This window comes from Cebus imitator, unplaced genomic scaffold (genome assembly GCF_001604975.1).
Source record: "Cebus imitator isolate Cc_AM_T3 unplaced genomic scaffold, Cebus_imitator-1.0 Scaffold51, whole genome shotgun sequence".
Classification (NCBI taxonomy): Eukaryota; Metazoa; Chordata; class Mammalia; order Primates; family Cebidae; genus Cebus; species Cebus imitator.
The window spans coordinates 11208257-11227428 of record NW_016107366.1 but is presented as its reverse complement, the minus strand read 5'-3'; the positions used below and the strand labels follow the sequence as shown (position 1 = coordinate 11227428).

The 19172-nt window shown below is 47.8% G+C and overlaps 1 protein-coding gene across 2 annotated transcripts in view; it reads left to right on the top strand.

Moving 5' to 3' along the window:
- The window catches only part of CSMD2 (CUB and Sushi multiple domains 2), a 616956-nt gene that overhangs the window by 516604 nt on the left and 81180 nt on the right, over positions 1-19172 (top strand). For both annotated transcript variants that reach the window (XM_017527996.2, XM_017527992.2), the window contains 7 exons: positions 685-803; positions 1327-1396; positions 3601-3717; positions 6976-7185; positions 12788-12976; positions 15697-15874; positions 17230-17375. In XM_017527996.2, the coding sequence (XP_017383485.1) occupies positions 685-803; positions 1327-1396; positions 3601-3717; positions 6976-7185; positions 12788-12976; positions 15697-15874; positions 17230-17375 (1029 nt within the window). The remainder of the gene's footprint in view (positions 1-684; positions 804-1326; positions 1397-3600; positions 3718-6975; positions 7186-12787; positions 12977-15696; positions 15875-17229; positions 17376-19172) is intronic.

The window sequence follows — 19172 nt, the reverse complement described above, 5'->3', positions numbered from 1 at the left end:
CCAGTGATGCTCCCGGAAAGGGGCTGGCCTGACCTTGAAAACACAACAGGAGAGAGAAGGCCGTGGAGAGTTTTATCTGCTGGCAAACTTTTCTCAGAGTCTTGGAAAGTCAGACTCTAACTGAGCTCCTAAGCATCGCTGAGATGTCCCTCCCTGCTCTCCTTCCTTCTTGCCTTTCTCTCTCTCTCTCTCTCTCTCTCTCTCTCTGTGTGTGTGTGTGTGTGTGTGTGTGTGTGTCCTCTCCCTCTCTCTCTCCCCAGGGAGCTCTCTCTCTCTTTTAGCCCCTCTCTCTTAGCCCACAGGGTCTGTCTCCTTAGGATAAGGAAGACGGAGGGGAGTTAAGAGTAGAAAGCAGAGGGATGTGGGAGGAGACCATGCAGAGAGGTCCCCTTAGCTAAGCTCCCTAGCTAAGAACTCAGTGAGTGGACAGGACAGCCAGCATCCCCTGGGATCCCTCCTTCCCCAAGGGGCTTTGATCTGTTGAGCCTCTGTGCCGTGTAAATATTCTGTTTTTCTCTGTGTGCTGCAAGGTGAAGAGAGTTGGGAAGAACTAGCCTACAAGATGAGCAAAAGCACAAATTAGAAGCACTCCTTTTCCCTGCCACCAACATCATCCCAGCCTACCGCCACATTGACCTGCTAGGCTATTCCATTCTCCTTTCCCTCTGTCTCTGTCTTGTCTAGCGGTGGGCCTGAGCAGTTGTCCGGAACCTGCTGTGCCCAGTAATGGGGTGAAGACTGGCGAGCGCTACTTGGTGAATGATGTGGTCTCTTTCCAGTGTGAGCCAGGATATGCCCTCCAGGTACCTCCCCTGACACCCTAGAGCAGGAAACAGGTGTCCCCTGAGATGTGGTTGGCCCACCTTGCACCAGCAGAGCTACAGTCACCAAAGAACAGGGAGCAGCCCCCAGGTCCCCCAGGTACCATTATCCTCTCCTGGAGCTGTTCATGCAAAAGACAAACTCCGCTGACTTTAACAATTTGGCACAAGCCAGCCTCCAATGTGTTCCTGCAAATTTGGGTTTGATTCGGCTTTAGGGAAATTTAATTTCCCTTTGAAGTCCATCAGGGAATTTAGTAATTAAAGGAATCTCACAAGGAAACCTCTAGTAATGAGAATTCTTTAGTAATGGTTGTTAATAATTGTCCTTCCCCAAATTCTCTCTCCCTCTGCCTTACTCCCATCCCACAGTGGATCTGTGTGTCTTTGTGTATCTTGTTCCTTAACATGAGCCCCCTGACCCAGACCCCTGTATGGCCCCTGGTTGTACATAGAATTGTGCCCATGGGGACAGCTAGCCCACCCCTGTTCCTGATTCTTCCAGGGCCACGCCCACATCTCCTGCATGCCCGGAACCGTGCGGCGATGGAACTACCCTCCTCCACTCTGTATTGGTAAGAGAACCCAGACTCTACAACTCATTCCAACCCATTTTCTCCCAGGGATCCTAGCTCAGTGGTGTATCATCAAGTTCAAGTTCAAATCAGAAGAAAGTTTGATATTCTGGCTTTGTTCCAAGTCAGTAGCTTTAAACTGACGTTTTCATAATCTCAAACTCCCACTTAACACTGTCATGACTTTTGGAAACCTCTGCCCCACCAAATGGAAAGGTACAGGAGGTTTGCCCATTTGAAAACATGATGATGACTGTTCTGACTCCAGATTATCAACCAGACCCAAGATGGAATTTTTAGGCACTATAGGCTTCCCCCGTGACTTCTTGTGGGACAGACAGACAAGTCTAATAAAGAAATACTGAGGGTGGCCTGGTGCAGTGGCTCATGCCTGTAATCCCAGCACTTTGGGAGGCCAAGATGGGTGGATCACTTGAGGTCAGAGGTTCAAGACCAGCCTGGCTAACATGGTGAAGCCCCGTTTCTACTAAAAATACAAAAATTGGGCAGATGTGGTGGCGCACACCTGTAATCTCAACTACTCGGGAGGTTGAAGCAGGAGAATCACTTGAACCTGGGAGGCGGAGGTTGCAGTGAGCTGAGATTGCGCCACTGTACTCCAGCCTGGGTGACAGAGCAAAAAAAGAAATGCTGAGAGTTACATGTGAAACAAGGATTTGGCTTCATCCCTTACCCTGTGCTATGGCAGTGATGAGCAGACACAAGAAAAGACAGCGTCTCCCCATCAGAAGCTTCTGGTCCAGTTAGGCAAGGAAGAAAAGCATGTTTATTTAGTATCTACTATATGCTAGGCATGGAGCTTCGTATTTCCTCAGATCAGCCCTTCAGGGGAGTTTTATTACCCTCTGTTTGCAAACAGGAAATCCCAGTTTTTTAGGATTAAAAAGGAAGTGGCAAAGTCAGGAATGGAAACCTTAGGTTCTCTGGTGCCCAGCAGACTGTGAAGTGCCCCTCAAGGCTGACCTCGGGGTAGGAAGTGCATGGAGGTGAGGGAGTGACACGCAGGCACACTGGCATTTCTATTCTGTGGTTTCACCAGGGCGTAGGGCCTAGGCATCTGTGGAGCAGGTCAGAAATGTGAATGATCAGCCCAGGGCATTTTCCCAGTTAGAGACTACAAAGACCTTGCCAAGGAAACAATTCATTTAATGTCAGCTGCTGTTCATTAGGGGTTTTCTACATGTGCCAGCCTTGTCCCAAGTAAAATGCAGCCCTTTCTGCTGTGACCTCATAACAACCCCATTAGACAGTCACTAGCTCCATTTTACAGTTGTGGGAAACCAAGTTCTGGAGAGTTTTGAACTTTCCCATGGTCCCATCAGAAATGAAGATGGGATTGTGACCCAGTCAGTCAAGGCTGGAGCCCACTCTGCACTGTTTTGGGGCCTGTTTGCCAAGCTGCCCTCTCCCCGGAAAGCACTTGCCTGGACCTGCTAATCCCGCTTCTATGATCCTTTCTCTAGGTCTCAAAGACAGGCTAGCCCCTTTCTGTTCACACAACCTTTTCCTCGTAAGATACAAAAGAAATGATGTCGACCGACCATACTGCAGGGGTGCCCCAGCCCCTCATCCTCAAATGACTCTGAACTAAGCCCTTGGGTCACTCAGACAGCCTGGTGGTTAGCTCCTGTGGAATGCTGATCACAGTCACTTTTCTGAGGATGGGCTCCTGGTGAGCCTCCCCTGCTGGCTACCCTGCCCTCTGGAATATATATTTCAGAAGAGCCTGGCATGGTACTGGGCATAGGGTGGGGACGTGATGCATGCCAGTCCCCTTCCTTCATCCTTTCTCTGCAGTCTTGAAAGAGTGGATTAGGCAATGAGGAGAGGGAGATTTGGGGGATAGGGTAAGAAATGGTCGGACTTCTTCTGGCACAGAACTCTCTCACTTTTCCTGCACAGTCACCGGGGAACTGACCTGTGAAGGGCATGCTCAAGGTCAAGAGTCCATAACTGGGGTTTGTGGACTTAGTCTCTCCTGGAATGCACCTGCCTTCCTGAATGTACATACTGAATGTTGCCCATGGACATAGTCTTTTAAGAAGATTCCTTCGGATTCTCAAGGGGCTTTATGACTCATGAAAGCTTAAAAACTGCTGCTTGAAGGGAGCTTCCAAACATTGGCAGGGCCCTGTATGCCGCTTGTTGTTGTTCTGACCCCCTGTCTCATCTCATTGTCACAGCACAGTGTGGGGGAACAGTGGAAGAGATGGAGGGGGTGATCCTGAGCCCCGGCTTCCCAGGCAACTACCCCAGTAACATGGACTGCTCCTGGAAAATAGCACTGCCCGTGGGCTTTGGTAAGTCTCTACAACCCCCAGATGAGACAGGCTTTATGCCCAGGCCCCTGAGCTTAAAACCACTGTCCAGCTGGGCACGGTGGCTCATGCCTGTAATCCCAGCACTTTGGGAGACCAAGGCGGGCAGATCACGAGGTCAGGAGTTCGAGACCAGCCTGGCCAACATGGTGAAACCCCACCCATACTAAAAATACAAAAGAATTAGCTGGGTGTGGTGGTGAATGCCTGTAATCCCAGCTACTAGGGAGGCTGAGACAGGAGAATCACTTGAACCTGGGAGGCAGAGTTTACAGTGAGCCGAGATTGTGCCATTGCACTCCAGTCTGGGTGACAGAGTGAGACTCTGTCTCAAAAAGGAAAAAAAAAAAAAAAAACTGTCCACCAAAATCTCCAGCACAACTTTGGGCCAAGACTGTTTAGCACTCTGCCTCTCTATTTTCTCATCTGTTGACCTCTTATACATTTATGAAGACCAATGGCAGAGATATAGGGGGAGAAAAATCCTAGGGGTGGCCATCATTATTATTTGAGCCATAAACTAAAATCCAGGACGGTTATTGAGAAATTACTCAGGTTTTACCTAACACTGTATCACTTGATATTAAAAATAAATTACTGAGGAATGAGTTTTTAAAAAGGGGAAAAATCTGTCTTACAGAGACTGGACCTCAAGTTGTACTTTTAATCTGATGTCTGATTTATCATCCTAATTAAATTAAGCCAAGGTCAATGTGAAATCAAGTTTGCATTCACATGCACCTTCCAGCTGGCCTAGGTATTGGGAAGGTTTTTGGTTTTGTTGTTGTTGTTTGGGTGGGGGTGCTGGATTGTGCCATGTGTAGGAGGTTGTCAGGGTGTGGAGGGCATCAGTGTGGATACAAAATATAATTGCTGGTGATCCATGTGTTATGCACTGGGAATGTCATTTAACCCCAGTGTCTCTGTTGACGGGATGAGGGTTTTGTGCTTACATGGAACTGATGGGCTGTACACATGGGCCGCCTTGCCTAAGCCATTGCACTGCTTCTAGGAGTGAAATGCCCCAAGGCGATTATGCCCGCACAGCCCTGAATGCCAGTCTGTGAGCCTCAGAAATGAAGATCACCCATTTCATCCTTTATTATTCAGCCTGGAGTGTGATTAGAGATTAGAGAAGGGACCTTTGGGAGAAAGTAGTCTAACTGGCCTTCTCTAAATCTGGTTGGAGGAGAGGAGAGAGCCTAGTGACCCTCTGAAAGATGTTATTTTCTGTTCAGTACCATCTTCTGAAGGAAACAGGGTGCAAAGCGATGACACCCTCAGCAGCCTTAGGAGACTCCAGACTTTGAGACGTTAAGAGGATCTTGGAGACCCTATACCTCTGCATCCAGTCTTGGGGCAGAACCCAGATGATAGAAGATGGGGAGGGCAACATCCAAAGGCAAACAGAAGTTTAAATGAGGTGGCTTTCCCTGTAAGTCCTTATGGTCAGCCACCATTTTCATCTCTAAGTTCTGGGTGCTAATTCAGGCTTCAGGGAAGAAGCCTACTGCTGGGTACAGTCGCAGAGGCCCCAGATCCCTTGCTTTCAGGTTGTGTTGGATTAGGCCAAGGTTCCTAAGGCACCTGGTGTCAGCGTGTAAAGAGCTGCTGCAGCTACATGCTGCTCCACTAGATGGCGATGACAGTCCAGTTCTTTATGCAGAGCTCAAGTCAGAAATTCTGCCATCCTTGAAGAGCCCCTTCGGTGGGCATGCAGCTGGCAGTGCTCCTGTATAAGGGGATGATGCATGGGCAGTGGAATGGAAGGCACAGATTCCTCAGATAATGTGTGCAAAGATGCTCATCACAGAATTATCTGCAACTTGGAAACAATCTGCATGTTCATTAGTAGGGGCGTGAACTGTGTGGTTGGATAATTCATAAAATGGAATTAATTAACATGCCATTAAAATGAATGAACTATACTTTTGTATGTCAACACGGATAGACCTTGAAAACCACAATATTATGTAAAATAAAGAATGTATGTACAGTATAATATCGTTTATGCAACTGTTTAAAACACATAAACCCACATACATATTTAAGAATCCAAAACAATGAACGGGAAGGATATCTTCCAAATTCATGTGTTTGCTTCTGTGGAGGGAAGGAGGGGAATGGAACAGGGCAGGAGATGAAAGGTCTTCAACGTTAAATGTCGAGTCATTTTATTCTTTAAATGATCAGATGCAAAAAAAAAAAAATTACACTAATGTGCATATTCTGAGCTAATTAGATAATACAGATGAGCAACTTTTAAAAATGAAAATCCATCTATAATCTCATCGTGCAGCGATAATCAGTAATGGCTTAGTCCTCTGCCATTACCACGTAAGCCTCACAAAGACAAGGACCTTCTCAATCTTGCTTATCGTGTACAATGCCTAGCACAGCCCTGATGTCCAGAAAATGCCCAGCAAATATTCTTAGCAAGCGAATTAATATTCTTCTACATTTTATAATACAAGAATTAGAATTGTATCCAGCATACTATTCTGTCATCTGATTTTTACAATTAGCAATGCAGCATGGGCCTTTTCCTATGCTCAGTAAACACGTTTCTTCAACAACATTTTCCATAGTGATCTCATTTTGAAAAACCTTATCAGTAAACAAACATCAATGTTTCCAGGTTCATTTTTGGAAGAGTATATTATACATACATTAAGAACTTAATTAGATGTATTTAACCTGTCAGGTCGCTAGAAGGTCTTGATTAACTCACTAAGATCCTAAAGTGTAATCTTCATTTGGCTTCTTTATGGAATTGAGGGGACAGTGTATACTTCTAAGCCTTGGAAGATTATCATAAGAGCTCTAGAAAACAGCAGTATTGAAGATCATGTCTTTTGATTAAGTATAGGCAGTGTTGTTTTTAAATAAAAAGTTTAGTCTAGCAAAACTATATGCTGATATTGGACATATGAATCATAAATTAGAACAAGTGTTGACCCTGAACTTTGTTTTCAACAAAATAAAATGAACTCCAGTGGAGCTCTGAAATGACTGATGCCTTTATTTTTGAATGAATAATACACGTTTAAGTTCAGCCCTGTCAAAGATGAGAGACTTGGCTGGACTGGCAATTCCCAAAGCCTGTTCTGGAAGCCTTGGCTGGGTGGGAAATCAGTAGCAGGGGACTCACGGCTCTGGCAGGAGATGCTTTCATGAGGCAGCACACTTGAGGCAGGACTATGTTGCTTTGGGCACTGTCTGCCTCTGTCTTGCTCCCAGGAGCTCACATCCAGTTCCTGAACTTCTCCACTGAGCCCAACCACGACTTCATAGAAATCCGGAACGGCCCCTATGAGACCAGCCGCATGATGGGAAGATTCAGTGGAAGCGAGCTTCCGAGCTCCCTCCTCTCCACGTCCCACGAGACCACCTTGTATTTCCACAGCGACCACTCCCAGAACCGGCCAGGATTCAAGCTGGAGTATCAGGGTAAGGACAAGGAGCACCGCATTCACTTCTCTTTCTATCCCCATCTTTTGCCCCAACCACCCGCCTTCCCAGCTTTCCATGTGTGGGGAAGACAGAACACCAGAAGAGGTGAGTGGGGGTGGCAGGCCCAGCCAGGGAAGCTTCCTTTTGGTGGCAGATCTCTCCAGCCCCCAAGGCCATCTAACCCCATTTGGCAGTTTAAGTTCTCCCACAGCCTTTTCAACAGTGGCAGCCCAACAACACCCTCTGAGGCTCCCACTCTATACAGCATTCCCTGGGCAAGTGGCCCATCTGTGCCTTCTCAGGCACCCCCAGGTGTCCAGCCGGTCATGCCCCCTCAGGCTTGATAAACTTAATTACTTCCCTAGGGTCCTTCCTGCATGTCAAGCCCTATTACTCTCAGCAAAGCTCTTCCTATGACAGGATGGAGGATTCTAGTAACAGTCCCAAGCGTACCTCTAAGCCTTGCATAAGGGGCAGGTTTTCCTGTGAGGCCCAACCACACTCACCACAGTGCTACCTCCCTGAGGTGGAATTCCGTGACAGGCCCCACTCCTTCTGGGACATTCCCTGGGAAGAGCCCCATCTACACTCAGGTTCCCCTGTGTCATGGGCCATCCATCACCTGTGGATGTGGAGATTGTGCCCAATCTATGCAGCTATCGATGGTGTTCCTGAGTAAGCCCAGTTTCTCCCTTGGATGCTTCCCTTATTGTGACTGACCGAAGCATTTGTTCTAACCCCTTCCCCAGATTCTTCTACTGAATTTTAAAAAATATTTTTAGATTTTTTTCCCAATACCGATTCATGTTTATGAAAAAAAAAAATCTAAACACTATAGATAATTTTGTGAGCATATTGTTAGCTCTGGTTGCTGTAACAAGATACCATAAGCCAAGTGGCTTATAAACAAATTTATTTCTCACAGTTCTGAGGGCTGGGAAGTCCAAGATCACAGTGCCAGCAGATTCCGTGTCTGGTGAAGGCCCACTTTCTCATTCACAGACAGCGTCTTCTCACTGTGTCCTCACGTGGTGGAAAGGGCAAAGGAGCTCTCTCAGGCCTCATTTATAAGGGAACTAATCTTATTTATGAGGGTGGGCCACCAAAAGCCCTGCCTCCAAACACCCTCACATTGAGGATTAGGTTTCAACATGGGAATTTGAGAGGACAGAAATATTCAGGCCTTAACACCTATCACAGAAAGTCAAAATTCTCCCATAATCCCACCCTATCACCACCCTATGCAAAGACACACAATTCAATATATGTTTCAACAATTCAATATATATTCCCCCATTTTTCAGTATACACATTGTTATAGCTATATTTTTCGCCAAAATTGGATCATACTAGAGTTTTGCAATTTTGTTTTTTAAAGTTCATTTTTAATTACACAAACAATTTCTAAGCATATTTATCTTGTTTTTAAAAAAGAAAAGAAATAAATTAAAACCTTACAAGTAAGGCCAAAGCTCTCTTTGTAGCCTCCAAACCCAGGATTATTCTCCAGAAACAGCTGCTCTTGTTTAGGCGTGACCTTTCCAGGCCTGGATATAGATATGCTACATATACTTGTGAAAAATATGTAACATTTTATACAATTTTTGGCCATGTTTTTTATGTAAATAGTACCATCCTTTATGCAGCTTTCTGAGACTTGACTTCTTCATACTGGAAATAATGTGGTACGGATGGAGCTCCTTCCTTGCCAGAGCAGAATACTGATGGGGGACTGGGCTTATCATTTAGGGAAAGCCCTAAAGGGCATCCACAAGGTGGAAGCAATTGAATCAGTTCTGCAGGAGACTTCAGGCTTCTGGGGTTTGTCTCAGGGAAAACTTTGGTGATTGTGGCTGGGCCTGTCACCTAGAGGGAGCCTCAGGAGAAGCTGGGCCTTGCACCCAGGCAGAGCCACTTCACTGGGGTTAGCACAGCTGACGCGCCCAGGGAAGCTGTGTCCAGGCTCATCACAGAGGCCAGCCTTGCCCAAGGATGTCTGTGCCTATCATGTGGGAGGTGTGTACCTGTCAAACAGGTCATGACACATCGGATGGCCATGATGTCACAGGAGGGACTTGGTCCCAAATATGTCCTCTCAGAGACAGATGCAATGCCTTCCCCCAAAGCTTTCCTGCTTCTTAGTTCGTCAGGGCTGTCATAAGAAAGCTGGGTGACTAAAACAACAGAAAATTACTGTCCAAAGGCTCTAGGACTCGAAGTTCAAGATCAAGGTGTCAACAGAGTTAGTTCCTTCTTAGGCCCATAAGGGAGACTCTGTCCAGGCCCTTCCCGGCTTCTGATGGCTCATGGCAATCTTGGCATTTCTCAGCTCTCACAAGTATCACCCCGACCTCTGGCTTCATCTTCAGATGGTGCTCTTCCTGTGCCTCTGTCTCCAAATCCCCACTTTCTATAAAGATACCAGTCCTATTGGATCAGAGCCCGTCCTAGTGACCTCATTTTAATTTCCATAAGTTTGGTAAAGATCCTATTTCCAATAAGGTCTTATTCACAAGGAGTGGAGTCTTGAGCATATGAATTTTGGGAAACACATTTCAGCCCCTCGCACCCCTGCCAGGCCCAAGTACCCTCTCCCTGAGAACTTCCCTCTCTATAAACATAAGGAATGATGATGCCACCATTGTGCCAGGGACAGCTGCCCTGGGCCCATGCTGTGCACGGTGCCTTCACCCGAGACAACAGGCACAGCCCCGCCACTGAGTACCTGTGATGCGACCAACCACTCGCTGTACTCCCTGTGTGACAAGCCCACTTGTCCTTGTAAAGATTGTCCCTGTGTGGCCACGTCAGATTCTCCATTGACTCCCCCAACAGAAAAGGCCTAACTACCCCTCAGAGGCCTGGTCTTGGGCTCATTCTCCCTGCTCTCCCAGCCCCCACTTTTGGAAATGCCCCCACTCCAGCCACCCTGCACAAGGGGCCCAGCTGTCCCCCTGAGGCTGCCCAGACAACAAGCCAATGTTCTGGGCTAGTGTCCCTCCCTGTGATGGGCTTGTCTCTCCTGCTGAGACCTCACAGCCTCCAGAGGCCCAGTCCTCATCTGAGGACTTTCCCTGTGTAAGGAGGCCAGGGGGCAGCTGCCTTCAGACACCCAGCTCCTCCACGAGGAGTTGGCCCAACGTGTAAGAGGCACGACAACATCCAGCAGGGCTTCCACCCGGTAATGGGCCCCTCCTCCCACAAGCATGTGACCTTCAGGACTCGCCTGGTTGTTCCCCTTCAGTCCCAGGCCCAGCTACCCACTCAGCGTTCACCCGTCTGCCCAGTCCCAAGGACTCCGGTGGAGCCACACGTGGCACCGGGGCACCTGCTCCTTTTAGACTTGGGCTCCACCTCTATTAAGGCTTCACGTTTGGGGCGATCCCAACCTCTCGGGCTAGGCTGTCTCTAGGGCCAGAGGCCTAAGTACTCCCACAGAAGCCTCGTCATTTGTGATAGGCCCTAATCATTATCCCTGACCGTAAACGCACACTCTCCATTTGCACCTTCCCCTGCCCTATGGAACTGACCTTGTAAGCAAGCTCTGACCACTCTTCCCTGGTTTATCCTCTGGGGAAAGACCCAGCTTCATAAACGAGCCATTTGTCCCCACCGAGGCTGTTACTGTCAGATGGACCTAGCTCTCCATGGCCCCTCGACTTTCCTTAGAAGTCCAACGCTTTACTCTTTCTCAAAATTCCTCCAACTGATGCTCTGCACTTCCTGTGCTAGGGTCTTCCTTTCTGTCTTCGAGTAAAGATTCCCATCAAGTTGTTAGTGGCAGCATAGAGAGCTCCTAGCCAGGCCTCCCGGTCTGACGTGCTCAGTGTATTACAGCACACGTCCTCACGAGGGTTCTATTTATAAAGAACTTAGCAAAATGACCAAGACATACGATTGTCCCCCAAATGCTAGGCATCACCATTATTAATGTTTTAATATAATGGCATTTTGGTTAGAATTGTGCCTACCTGATTATGACACTCTGTTTGGAAGTATGTTCCCACTGTCGCCAGGTATGCCCCTTTAGAACAGACCCACCTGCTCCCCCTGAGGAGTCCTTCTTTGGGGAAGTTCATGCTTCCTCCTCTTAGGGTTTATTTCTGCCTTATATGCCCAACCTATCCCTTTGAAGCCTCTTCCAGTGGAACAGGATCTGAGGATTTTCCCAGTGTCGAGGTACTCTCACTGAGAGGAGAGGTACTCTCACTGAAGTGCCTTTTTGAAGAGCCCAGATCCTTCCACAGGAGATGATTCCTGTAGGAGAGGCCCAGCTGCTCTCATCAAGGCTGTTCCTGGCTTCTCACACACAGCCACTCCCTTCATTCTCTCCTCATCTCTGGGTCCACGTGGTTACCCCGGGCCTTTCTTTAAAGACCCAACTCATCCCATTTGGTTGCCTCCCGGGGCAAAAGCCCCCTGCTTCTGCTAAGACTTTCATTGCCAAATGGCCCAAACCCCCATGCCGCAGGCCCAGGCCTGTCCTGGGGCGGGGCAGCCACCCCACCCATGTGGCAGCTCGATTTTGGGTCACCCAATTACCTCAATGATTTCCCAGCAATACCTGCCCAGTTCCTCCTCCGAGACTTCCCTGTGGGGTACTGAATGGAAACATGACATAGCCACCATCACCGCATGAGTGCTCAGGAAATTTTAGCTTCAAGATGTGCATTATTGATGTTGTTATGACGTATAAGAAACACGCCTACATCCAAGGAGCATCCATCTGGTCTCAACTACTTCCACTGAGAACTTCCACTGTAGGAACGTTCTGTCTCCTCCCACTGCCAATTTCCTGAGTGGAGAGGGCCCGATTACTGCCATGAAGGCTGTTCTGTGTTCTGTGGACCCAATTAACCAAAGGCCTTGCTCAGGAATCCGTCAGAGGCCTCTCCCCAATGGACTGGCCTCAGCTGCTTCCATGGAGGCATCTCCTGTAGAGTCGGGTCACCCACTCTCATGGAAGCAGCTTGCCTGCTCTTTGGAGGGACTTGCTTTATGACAGTCACACATCCCTTAGCCCAGCTACTCCCTCTGAAAAGCTTCTCTACTTGCCACAGATTTGACTTACTTCTACAAGATTTCTTCCTTTCTGAGAGGTTCTGATCTCTCAGAGTTGGAAAGAACTGACTCAGTTTCTCCCTTTTCAACTCCTTCCTTCACTGCTTCCTATGCCTGGGATCTTGATCCTGATTGTGAAGTTTCAATGAGATACACAACATGAAAGGAGCTCGGCCAGCGCCTGACCCCCACTGGTGTTCAGCGAATAGAGGTTCAGTTAAGCAATGTCTTCCTTGAGCCTCCTTTTCCTATGGAATTACTAATAATAGATACTATTTACTGAGCTATCACCATGTGCCAATACTGTACAAAGAGCTATGTATGTGCTTTCCTACTTAGTCCTCAATATAATCAGTCTATACACAGGAGAACTGAGGCGTACAGAAGGTGAATTACTTACCCAAAGCCAAAAACTTGTACATGACAGAGGTCTGTTTGAGTCCCAGCCTTGATGCTTCACCACTCTGCTCTCTGCCAGTCCTATATTCTGGCCAGAGACAACAAAGAGAACAAAATCATTTCTTCTGACCTTTTTCAGCCTATGAACTTCAAGAGTGCCCAGACCCAGAGCCCTTTGCCAATGGCATTGTGAGGGGAGCTGGCTACAACGTGGGACAATCAGTGACCTTCGAGTGCCTCCCAGGGTATCAATTGACTGGCCACCCTGTCCTCACTTGTCAACATGGCACCAACCGGAACTGGGACCATCCCCTGCCCAAGTGTGAAGGTATGTACCTCCCTCATCCCCAATGGTTCTTCCTGTGGTGATCATGGGCAATCCCATGTTCCACCTGCCTGCCCTGTGGGATCTCCAGGGCTGGAAGTCCAGACCAACTGTGGCCTATCCTGTTTTCACATGGATATGGTCCAGCCTAGCCAGGGAGAGGGTCCTGGCAACAGGGCTCTGGGCCAGCATTAGAGAGGACCTGGAGGAGATGTGGGCCACAGCCAAGGGGAAGACAAACCCAGCCCTTGGGAAGATCTGCCCTGACAGGCTGGAGGACCCCCACTGGAAGGGAAGGCTCCGTGTGAGAGAGTGGGAGCCCAGAGGTGAGCTGAGGGGTAGAGAGGTAGAGTTAATCCAGGCACCGGCCCAAAGGAAGAAGAGAATGAAGCCTCTTTCTAAGAACTCCCTTGCTCCCCTCTTCATCTTTCCCCTCCCCGCTCCATTATACTCTCCTTCACAGGGCCGTAGGCACCTGAGTTGATCTGTCAGGGAGCTGGAGGTGGCACTTCCTTGGGTCATCTTCCTTACCCAGAACCGGGATGGAAGGTGACCAAGAGCTTGGGCTGCCTCCACCTTTATCTGCACACTTCCGTTCCATTTTCCTTCCCTTTTCATTCTGGCAGCCCAGGATTTTCCTGGAGGAATTTCCTGGAGGAGGCAGGAATTTGTCTTGAAAAAGGAAGGTTTAGCAAGGGCAACAATCCAGGAAAGAGTGTCCCAGCTCTGGGATCAAACCACCCCAGGCTGCAACTCAGACCCCTTTGCCTCTCTGAGCTTCAGGTTCTTCCTCCATAAAATGGGACTTCTCAATCTCTATTTCACAAAAGTTGGAGGACTTCACAGATGGCTAGCTCTCAGGCTCAAACTCTAAGTTTAACTCTCGATGGAAAGAGGGACCTTGTTTGTGAAACTGAGCCATTCTGGTGTTGGAGCGTAAAACCATGATTTCTAAAACTATCATAGCCTCAGTTCATTTTTCATATTTTCAGAGTTCTGCTGTGCATAACCAGTTGGTCATTCTGCAGTTGTTGGCCCATAACGTGCTGTGCAACAAGCCTCACCGTGGGCTTTCTTCCCTTCTTACGCCTTGTTTTTCTTTTTATGGCATCACGGGAGAGAGAAAAGAGCAGCGCTTTCTCAGTCTGCTAGCTTAAGCCAGAAGCTCTTCTTCCTCCCCAGAAGCCTCCTTCCCTTGGCTCTTCACTCTCTTGCTTTCCCCCATGTCCCTTACAGCAAACTACAAGTCCCTCTGTATAGCACACATGACCCTTAGATTAGAGCCTAGTCCCTGCTGGCTTCCCATATTCTCCACTCTCATAGATTTTATGTTCCAGCTAAGCTGAAATTCTTTGTTTTTCCAATGTGCCATGTTTTCGTGCCTTTGGGTCTTAGCATATGTTGTCCTTTCTCATACAGCATTCTTCTCTCTTGCCTACTTAGCCCTAGTCATCCCTTAGATCTGAGTATAAATGTGAATCCTACTAGGATTCCTTCGTTACTCTTACAAAACCAGATGCAGGGCTCCCCCAAGCACCCCTCTGGCATTCACAATGATGACATGGTCCAGCCTGTGCTACAGATGTTGGTGTATTTGGCTGTGTCCCAGCAGTGTGCATGCCTAGGACAGAACTGAAGTACCCTGCTCCCCACTGTCTCCCAGGCCGTGCCTGGCACCCACGAGATATTCAGCTTATGTAGGAGGGATGGCATGTGCCTGCACACCACTTTCAGGATATACCTGCGTTCACAGGACCCCTGGCCTCTGCTTGCAGTCTGTTGGGATTCTCTCTCCTCAGTCTGGTCTGCCCCATCCAGATGTCTGTTTGATGCCCCATGTCAGCTAAAACACTCATTATTCTGGACCATGGTGTTTGGGATTTTTGTCCACCATCCCTGTCTATTCTCCTCCCCAGCGACTGACTCTGAATACCATGGAGATATCAAGGTTTCTTCATCCTCCTGCCTGAGGCCTAAATCAGTGAGACTAAAATTGAGTTTTGCTTTTAGGGAACAGGAAGATAAGGAGAGAGGGTCGTATCTATGTAGCCAATGCCTCCTCTTGATCTGGGGCCTGGGCTGAACATGTTACCTGCATTGTTGCACCTCATCACCACCACAATCCTGCGGGGGAGGTATTCTTAGTCCCATTTTACAAGTGAGGAAATGGAGACTCAGAGAAGCTAAACTACGTATCTAAGAGTATCTGCTTAATAAATGGTTCAGCTATGATTTGAATCCAACCTTAGCCTCACCATGGGAACCCTCAACTTGAAGTCTAGACCACAAATACCACTCTAGAAAGAGCAAATCAAAGAGAAATAAAGAAATATTTTGCCAATTTCTTAGCTCTTCCCAGCAAAAGCACTGCAGATTTTGACCCTAATATCTACTCCCTCCCATTTCTGGGAAGGGAGAGAGGACAGCTTCAGTGCATCCTTTCATCTTGGCAGTTCTCTTCCTAAGAAAGAGAAAGAGGGAGGCTAAGGCAGGCCCACAGAGGGGTCTGCAGTGGAGATTTAGAGCCAGCCGGGGTGTGCTGTGTGAGGACTGGTGGGTAGAACTAGGTGCAGCCATCCTCAGCTTGGCCTCCCCTCCCGCATCCCACCCGACCTTCCTGACAGGATGATTGCTTCTAGGAGCTGGGAGTTCCTTAGGAAGGCATCTCAATTCTCAGGTGGGTATTGAGGCCCTGCACTTATGTTTGTGTTCCTCCCTGGCAGTCCCTTGTGGCGGGAACATCACTTCTTCCAACGGCACCGTGTACTCCCCAGGGTTCCCTAGCCCATACTCCAGCTCCCAGGACTGTGTCTGGCTGATCACCGTGCCCATTGGCCATGGCATCCGCGTCAACCTCAGCCTGCTACAGACAGAGCCTTCCGGAGATTTCATCACCATCTGGTATGCCAGGTGCCATGTCAATAGCCAATTAGAAAACAGCATTGGTGGGGTCCTATATTGGGCTACCAGTCAGTTACCTATTGGTTTAGAAAAACCAAGAGCTGATTGGTTTTAAAGGCTGTCGGCCTCCTGGGTTTCAAATAAACATAGTGGAATGTTTAGGGGTTCAGCTGCAATTGGCCATTATGGCTCCTTGAAGGGAGAGGAATGGGAGGGCAGTGGCTCCCAGCCTACAGTCCTGCCAGGGCCAGGGAAAGTACCAATGGGTGTGTTAAGGGGAGTAGGTGTGGGTACACAGACTTGCCTCAGTATTTCCAGAGTTCAAATCAACATTCCACATGCACCGGGGCTAAGCCTTCCAGACTAATGGAAGAGATTTGAGGTGGAATTTTGTGATGTCCTGTTGGTCACTTGGTGCTGAGCCAGCACTTTCCAGCAGAACTTTCAGCAGTGATGGAAATGTTCTATGTCTATGCTGCCCAATATGGTAGCCACTGGCTACAGAGTACTTGGATATGACTGAGGATCTGATTTTTAAATGTTATTAAATCTTAATAATTTAAATGTAAACAGCCATGTGTAGCTGGTAGTGACTGAACTGCACAGCTCAGCTTTGAGTTATATTCTTATATATTAGCTAATTTTAAAGTGGGAATACAGATTAGCATTTGATATGTGCAATTTCCTGGACAGTTTCTTCCCAAAGCACTGGATCTCTGGAAGAACATATAATTTTAAAATTCCTTTGTTTGGTGTTATTACTGCCATTCTGGGAATCATCAGGGGTTAGGAGAATTCTTTTCCAAAGTTCCCAGGGCTTGGATAACTGCAACCAGACTGACCTGGGTTAATTTCCAACATGATTTCCAAGCAATGACTAGGAACAGACAGGAGGGGTTAGATAAGGTTTCAGGGAAGAAAGCCTTTGCCCCAAAAGGCATTGTGAGTATACTCTTTGCATGGAAGACAAGGAAATGGAGCCGGTGTGCATAGCAGCAGGTTTCTGCACCAGCTCCTCAGCCCTGTCCTAGAGCTTCCCCAGAGAGAGAGGACCTGCCTTAAGACCCACATCCTTACTCTATGGAGCCTGAATCTCCCCAGGAGCTCCCCAGGAGCTGGTGAAGAATCAGGTGAATGAGGAATCAGTGTGAGTGTCACCAATTCTATCAACTATGTTGGGAGACCAAGTTGGGAATGGTTGGGCGAGGTGTTTAGGGCATGGTGTGGGGACATGTTGGTGCAAAAAGAATCATGGCCCCCCAATCCAAGTCTGTCTTAAGGCCACCAATGGCACCAAGTGGAACAGGCAGCCATGGTGACTAGTGGCATGCCAGGATCTTGTTTCCCACATACAGGGATGGGCCACAGCAAACAGCACCACGGCTCGGAGTCTTCACCCGGAGCATGGCCAAGAAAACAGTGCACAGCTCATCCAACCAGGTCCTGCTCAAGTTCCACCATGATGCAGCCACAGGGGGAATCTTCGCCATATCTTTCTCCGGTCAGTATGGAAGCCTGGCCTGGTGGGAGAGGCCAGGCTTTCGAGTCAAGGCTGAGCTTGACTCCTGGCTCCACCATTTGCAAGTCATGTGACACTGTGTGAGAGCTCTCGGTACAGGGTTCTGTAAATGCAAGTTTTCCTCCTATTCCACGTTGCCAGGACAGAGAGGCACAGGTTCCCAACCGTTGGTGCCAAGTCCACTCATTCACATCAACTCACTGGCCGGGTCGTCCCTCTACCTGTGCCCCAGCTTGTCCCTTAGCACTTTATGGCAGGCTCTCCCTCTCCAAAGGGATCTAGGGCCTCTGCTGGCCTCTCAAGGAGCACAGTGTTTTTGTGCACAAATGAAGGCATTGTGATTTCAAGTAGGAAGAGTATGAACAATTCAGGGCAGGCATGTCTTTATTGGCAGCCTGTTTTCTTCTACGGATCCCAAGTAAGGGGTCTGGATATTTCCTCATTTTTGTTATGGAGGAATTACGGAGAGAAACTTATAGAATGTTCTCTGTGGACTTGTGCCCATCTATGGAATGATGCACATGTTTGCAGCTTACAGATCATTGCAGATATTTGAACCAGAAATCAGGAAAGCTGAATATTATTCCCAGCTTCACCTTGGGCCAGGTGTGTGAAACCTTGCACAGGTCCCTTCCCCACTTGAGACCTCAATTTCTTCACCTGTAGGGATTACAGACTTGGAGTTTGTGACCTGTAAGAATTCTGTGAGGTAGTATGGCAAATATTCTAACCACCATTTTACAAATGAAGAAATGGGGCAAAGGAAGGCTCAAGTACTTGCCCAAAACCATGTGGATAGAACTTGGAACAGAACCCAGCCCACTCAGTATCTGCTCTCAAGTGTTATGACATCATGTGTGCACTTGCAGAAACACATTAAGACTGTGAAAGAGGTAGTGAAAGAAACAGAAAGAGACAGAGAGAAACAAGAATGTAAAAAGCCTAAGCAACTGTGACTGCCATTCCCAGGAGCTGTCATCCAGGGTGAGTGCAGTGTGAGAATGAGACTCCACCCTCTCCATCTGCTCAGTTCCCATGCCCCTCTTATTGGGCACACCTGTCCTTCCACTAACAAGATGCAGGCTTTAAGGTTCTGTCATTTTGACTTGTGACTTTCCCATAGAGTGCTAGAGTGTGGACTTCAGAGTCACAGACAGGTTTAAACCTTGGCTCTAACACGTACAAGCTATGTAATTTTGTCATTTCACCTTTCTGAGCCTCAATTTTATTATGCACAAAATAAGAATGATGAGTACGTAACCTAACAGAGTTAAGTGAAGTGATGTTCGGAAATCCTTAGCTCCAGGCACAGGGTATAAAAGGTGCTCAATCAATTTATATTTTCAATAGTCATCCTTGTCATGATTACTTTTATTATATTTAGATATTGACAGGCTCGGTGTGAAGTTACCCTGGTGATGGGCCGGGTCTCTTGTTCCTGCTCCTGAGCCCTCACCTGTACCAAAACCAGGTAAAGGAGGCTCAGTGAGAACCTAGCTCTAAAAAGAAAAGAAAAAGAATCATTCATGTAGAATACAGTTCATTGATTTAGAGAAATATTTATTTTACATTGTTCAGGGCAAAAAAGCAGGTGATTTTTAAAACTCAGATGATGGTGTCACCAGAAAATACAGTGACTATGGACTGCCACCTACCTCACACTCACCCCTCCTTGTGATGTTCTTGGAAAAGAGATACAGACAAGGAACAAAGGCTAGGGAAGGCATTTCAATATTAGCTGGGCATGGACCCCAAATTCAAAAGCAGAGCCCTGAGTCT